Raw genomic sequence first — 6,245 nt, 5'->3', positions numbered from 1 at the left:
TGCGTACTATGTGCTCGTGCTTGGTGCCAAATATTGGAAGATGCCAAATGCGGTAGGTTTTTAAAATGCACATATATTTTTTTAAATTTCTTATAACAAACATTAAACTTGTAATGTTTTTATTTTTTTAGCGAACTATCAAAAAACGGGGGTATTTTGGCACAAAATTATAGAGAGGTTTCACAACCTTGGCGGGAACTCGCGTCGAGAAAAAGATTCGTTACTGTCAAAATGGGGCGACATAAACACCAAATGCATGGCTTTCCATACGGTTTTCTCTCGGATGAATCGAACTAGGAGTAGCGGTGTCTCGGACGCGAAAGTCATGGATAACGCGTTGGTTGAGTTTCAACATAAGGTCGGCGGGACCTTCAACTACTTTGGCATTTGGAAAGACCTATTGAGGCATCACCCAAAATGGGGCATGGTGTTGGATGCCGAAGCCGAAGCCGAAGGCGAAGGTGGTCCGCGTAAAAAAAAGTCTAAAACATCATCTTTGGTTGATCCAAACACGCCTCGTTCCGACGCTCGAAACTTCTACTTAAGCGATAATGACCCCGTGAATACTACCGACATGCCTCGGCCGGGGGGTAGAAGAACCAAAGGCAAAGGAAAGGGGAAAGGGGCCGGTTCGTCGTCGGCAACGAGTTCGAATCCCGAATTGGAAAGCCAATTCCAATTAATGAACTCTCGACTCCAAGATTTACACCAACTTGGAACCCAACGACTTCAAGTAAATTTGGATGCCGTCGACCTACTTCGAAGGAATGAGATGGACAAAGACATCGAGATTTTATTAAATGAGCTATCCGAAGACGACCCAATAGTCCAATCTCTAAAAGCCAATCGACGAGCGAAAATTTTAGAAAAATATAAATGAGTTTTAGTTTTATTAGTATTATTTATGTTTTTTATTTTAATTTGATGTATTTTTTTAATTTAGTTTTATGTATTTTTATTTGGAAATTTAATGTAATTTTTAATTTTATGTTAATTTATTTAGATGATTTAGTATTTAAAAAACAAATAAAATTAATAATGACTGGGCGCCACGTGGCGCATAACCCCTGGTAGTGGAGAGTTATGACTAAAGCCTATTTTTTACAAAACCATAACTCTGACTGAGCGCCACGTGGCGCATAACCCTTGTAGTGATCTTTATGACTACACATGGTTTAACTGCTTTCGAATCTCTCCCTCTCAACTTGTTTATGGTTGCCCTTTTTCCCTATGCGCTGACTAGACTAGGCTGATGGGTTTTAAATACTTTGATCTTCATCACCTTCATCATTTGAAGTTGAAGTTGATCACAAGGTGTTCGACCTTATTACTCAGCCAGGTTTTCCTATAACTGCACCCAATTACTTATTTTAGTCAAATAAATGAATAAATATTTGACTGTATTCAACTCCAACGGCTTTCACCCTCCTCATCAGTGACTTTTTTGAAATTTAGGTTCTGATTAGGGTTTTAAAGACATGAACACACTTTGGGGGTTCTTGCTTTTCATACCTTTCTTCAATGGATGTTTCATTAAGCACCAGCACTGGATGACTTATGCTGCTCAGGTTAAAAATCTTTTTATATCTTATCATATTTTTATTTTTCTGATCATAGAATAGACTTATAGTGAAACTCAGTCTCAGATTACAACAACTGCTAGTATACCTTCAAGACCGGATGTAGTAAATATCGGATCCATATTGACGCTCGATTCCATCATAGGGAAGGTTGCGAAGATCGGTTTAGAGGCTGCTATAGAAAATGTGAACAATGATCCTACTATTCTTAATGCCACCAAACTCAAACTGACCATTCATGACTCCAACTTTAGTGGCTTTCTCAGTATTATGGAAGGTATATATATATATATATATATATGTCTTACTTCTAAACGTTTGCTTATGTATTACTCCTCAAATTACGATCTACTTTGCAACAGCTTTACAATTCATGGAGACTGAAAGTGTGGCGTTAATCGGACCCCAAACATCGGTCTTAGCTCACATGATCTCTCATGTTGTGAACAAGCTTCAAGTCCCACTACTATCGTTCACAGCAACGGATCCCACATTATCCTCGCAGCAATACCCGTTCTTTGTCAGAACAACTCACACTGATGCTTTCCAAATGGCTGCAATAGCCGACATAGTGGGATATTATGAGTGGAAGCAACTTGTTGCCATTTACATAGACGATGATCATGGTAGGAATGGAATAACTTCGTTAGCAGACCAATTAGCTGCTAAAAGGTGTAAGATTTCCCATAAAGCCCCTATCAAACCCGAAGCAACACGAGCAGACATAAGAGATGCATTGCTTCAAGTTGCTTTGATGGAATCTAGGGTTATTGTTGTTCATACTTATGCTAAATGGGGATTAGATATACTTAAAGCTGCTAAGGATCTTCACATGATGGATAATGGGTATGTTTGGATCACAACAGATTGGCTCTCTACTATTATAGATATTCATATAAACTCATTGGCAAACCCTACAAAGTTCTTTTCTGCAATGCAAGGAGTTATTACACTTAGATCTTATATAAAAGATTCACAACTAAAAACCAAGTTCGCAAACGAGTGGGCAAACATGACCACGTTGGGCTTGAGTACATATTCTTTATACGCATACGATACCATTTGGTTGCTTGCTCGTGCTCTTGACAGTTTCTTTAATCAAAATGGAAGCATTTCCTTTTCAAAAGATCCTGAATTGAAGGATTCACATTCAGGGGGCGGATTCTTGAATCTTGATTCGTTAAGAATCTTTAACGAAGGGAAGTTGTTGCTTAACAACATCTTACAGGTCAAAATGAATGGAACTGCGGGTCCAATCGAGTTCACTTCTGATAAAAATCTGATTTTTCCGGCTTTTGAAGTTATTAATGTGATTGGTACCGGGTTTAGAAGAGTTGGGTATTGGTCAAACTCATCACGACTCTCAACTACCCGTCCCGACACGGCCCCAAACCGAACCAGAACCGGTTCATCTGAGCTATTGCGTAGTGTAATATGGCCTGGTGACACGGTTATAAAGCCACGTGGATGGGTTTTTCCACATAACGGAAATCAGTTGAAAGTTGGTGTTCCAAAACAAGTTAGTTTTAGTGAGTTTGTTGAAGAAGTTAAAGGAACTGATATGTACAAAGGATACTGCATTGATGTGTTTACTTCTGCAATAAACCTGTTACCGTATGCGGTCCCGTATAAGTTCTATTCATATGGAGATGGTTATCATGACCCAAACATTACCCATCTTGTGAGCTTAATAAGTGCTGGTGTAAGTGTACATAACCCAAATTGACCCATTTACCCCTCTGATTCCTTTCAATTAAAGCTGTTAAATTTGTGGGGTTTTTCATTAATTATTGTAGGTCTATGATGCTGTTGTGGGAGATGTTGCCATTATTACTAATCGGACACAAATGGCGGATTTTACCCAGCCGTATACGGAGTCCGGGCTCGTTGTGGTGGCACCGGTGAGGAGGCTAAACTCTGGAATATGGGCTTTTCTCAGGCCATTTAGTGCAATATTGTGGTGTGTTACTGGGGTATTTTTTATTATTGTGGGAGCGATTGTTTGGATTCTAGAACATCGTATAAATGATGAGTTTCGTGGCCCGCCTATGCAGCAAATCATCACGACTCTATGGTAATTGTCTATGATATTCAGTATGATGCATAGTATTAGAGGTGACAAAATGGGTGGGTCTGAACATGCAGATTTGGGTGACTTTTGACCCTGTTTGACTCTTTAGAGAGATAAATGATAACTAACCTTAACCTCATTATAGATAAACGGCTCAAAATTAGCATGTATTATACATAGTATGTTACTTTGTCACTAACGATTTGTGCTTTGTTCTTGGCAGGTTTAGCTTTTCGACCTTGTATTTCTCTCATAGTAAGTTACTCTTTATGATCTTCGGTTGGTGGGTTGGAGGGTTGAATCATTGAATAGGAACATGACCCATATATTATTCATGTCAAAGGCATCAACCCTAACTCGAACACACTTAAAATCATGTAACCCCCCGTTTAGCCCATTTATTCAAATGAGTCAAACAGGCTGTAATCAAGTTGTGGACATGTTAAACGGGTGGGAGGGTTGTAATAAATGGTTAAACGGGTTAGCAGGTAGACCGTTTCATGTATCTGAACATGGCCATTTAACACCCACTTATCTTAATGAATCAAATGGGTTGTAATAAAGTTGTAGATGTGTTAAACGGGTTGGATGGTTGTAATAAATGAGTTAAACGTGTTAGCAGGTCGACCGATTTAATTAAACAGGTTAATCTGGTCACCCTGAACACAACCCATTTATTAAATGGGTAGATATGATAACCCTAGACCTATATCTTATCCAAAATCATCCATAATCATATTGGTTTTGATTGGAAGCAGAAGCCATGTTGACTTTCAAAATCAAAGAATCGTCAGAGTGCTTGCATGAATTTTACCTTTAAGTTAATGCTTTACTTATATACTGTATGATGTTAGTTATCCATGGTTAATGCAGAACAGAACATGATGAGCACTCTTGGTCGACTCGTACTAATCATGTGGTTATTCGTGGTCCTAATAATCGCGTCCAGCTACACTGCAAGCCTCACATCAATCTTGACAGTACAGAAGCTTTCTTCGCCTATTGAAGGGATTAATAGTTTAATGTTAAGCAAAGATCCCATTGGCTACCAACAAAGTTCTTTTGTGAGAAACTATTTGGTTGAAGAACTTGGCATTTCTGAAAGTAGACTTGTTCCTCTTAACTTGCCAGAAGACTATGAAAAAGCCTTGAACGATGGTCCCAATAATGGCGGTGTTGCTGCGGTTGTTGATGAACGACCGTATATTGAACTGTTTTTATCCACCCGCTGCCAGTTCAGCATTGTCGGCCCAGAATTTACCAAAAATGGATGGGGATTTGTAAGTGAAAATATCATCTGACTAGGGGTTTGCACGTAACCGAAATAACCAAACCCAATCAAAAACCAATGGTTTGGTTTTCTGTTTAAAAAGCGAATTTTGGTTCAGTTTTGGCCTTGCTATTTAACCATACTTATTGGAACCGGAAAAACCGATTTTAAGTAGTTTATAAGAAATTAATAAATGTTTGTCCAAAAGTTTTAGATTTAAATGTGTACTAATCAATTAATCATTGATTAACAAAAAAAACTTAGGCCCAAAGTTACAGGCCCGAATTCATTATTTTGGGGGTTTTTTGGGACCAAAATTTTCAATCCCAAATGGTAAACCAAAACCGAACCGTACCCATTTTGAAACTCAAAAACCGAAAAGACGTAACTGAACGGTTTTCAAAAACCTAAAAAATGCTTTTCGGTTCGGTTTTGGGCTAAGACTTCACGTGATAATTATTTTGTTTTTTACTTGATGTCTTTAGCCAAAGCTAGTGAGCTTAAATTTTGTTAAACGTTGATTTCTTCTAGGCTTTTCCTCGGGACTCTCAACTTGCAGTAGATATATCAACTGCCATCCTTAAACTGTCAGAAAACGGTGAGTTACAAAGGATCCACGACAAGTGGCTAATGCGAAGTGCTTGTAGTTCACAAGGAGCAAAGTATGCAGTTGACCGGCTCGAGCTTAAGAGCTTCAAAGGCCTGTTTTTGATATGTGGGTTAGCTTGTTTTATTGCTTTTCTGGTATACTTGGGGCTCATTATACACCAGTATGCTAAACACAAACCCGATCTTCTTGAGCCATCTACATTGAGCACCAAATCAAGGCGCCTTAAAACCTTCATTTCGTTTGTTGATGAAAAACATGAGTCGGTTAAAGCTCGGTCCCAGAGAAGGCTTAAAGAAGCTATGTCACGTGCAAGTGTTAATGGAAATGATTTATCAGTTAGCGGATTTAGAAGCACACGGAGAGTGTCGTTTGCAGACACTCCAGAATGGTCACCAGATGGAGGCGGTTCCTAGTTGTGTCCATGAGAAACATGTTTTGCTGAAGATTGATGTATACATGAAAGATTAGATACAACTTTCATACATGTACATATGTTAAACTGAAAGGGGTTGCAGGGTGTTGTATATAAGATAAACCTGCCTGTTTGTTTCAAGTACAATAATCATTTAGTATTTTAAAGACCCAAATAAAAACAATACTCAATTGTCAAGTATAAGTCACCCATTGATGATATGAAAACTTATAACATGACTTAAATGTCACTTAAAACTATTCGCATGCTCATATTTCAATCTTCCAAAAACTCATCATTCA

The 6,245-nt window shown here is 38.4% G+C and overlaps 1 protein-coding gene across 2 annotated transcripts; it reads left to right on the top strand.

The window, feature by feature from the left end:
• The first annotated feature begins 1,193 nt into the window (after positions 1 to 1,193).
• LOC143630499 (glutamate receptor 3.6-like) lies at positions 1,194 to 6,164 on the top strand. Of its 2 annotated transcripts, XM_077099491.1 has the most exons (8): positions 1,194 to 1,339; positions 1,456 to 1,568; positions 1,641 to 1,857; positions 1,943 to 3,282; positions 3,377 to 3,654; positions 3,875 to 3,906; positions 4,525 to 4,931; positions 5,453 to 6,164. In XM_077099491.1, the coding sequence occupies exons 2-8, from the start codon at positions 1,479 to 1,481 to the stop codon at positions 5,942 to 5,944; spliced, it is 2,856 nt and encodes a 951-aa protein (XP_076955606.1). In that variant the 5' UTR covers positions 1,194 to 1,339; positions 1,456 to 1,478; the 3' UTR covers positions 5,945 to 6,164. The 2 variants fall into 2 exon arrangements, with proteins under 2 accessions (XP_076955606.1, XP_076955605.1); XM_077099490.1 differs by lacking the exons at positions 1,194 to 1,339; positions 1,456 to 1,568 and having other exon boundaries at positions 1,628 to 1,857; positions 5,453 to 6,161.
• The last annotated feature ends 81 nt before the right edge of the window (positions 6,165 to 6,245 follow it).

Source organism: Bidens hawaiensis, unplaced genomic scaffold, assembly GCF_021521415.1.
Source record: "Bidens hawaiensis isolate Kalapana, Puna unplaced genomic scaffold, B.hawaiensis_p1.1 tig00005680_1, whole genome shotgun sequence".
NCBI classification, from domain to species: domain Eukaryota; kingdom Viridiplantae; phylum Streptophyta; class Magnoliopsida; order Asterales; family Asteraceae; genus Bidens; species Bidens hawaiensis.
Note: the sequence above shows the minus strand (reverse complement) of the source record. Positions and strands in the feature narration are given on the sequence as shown.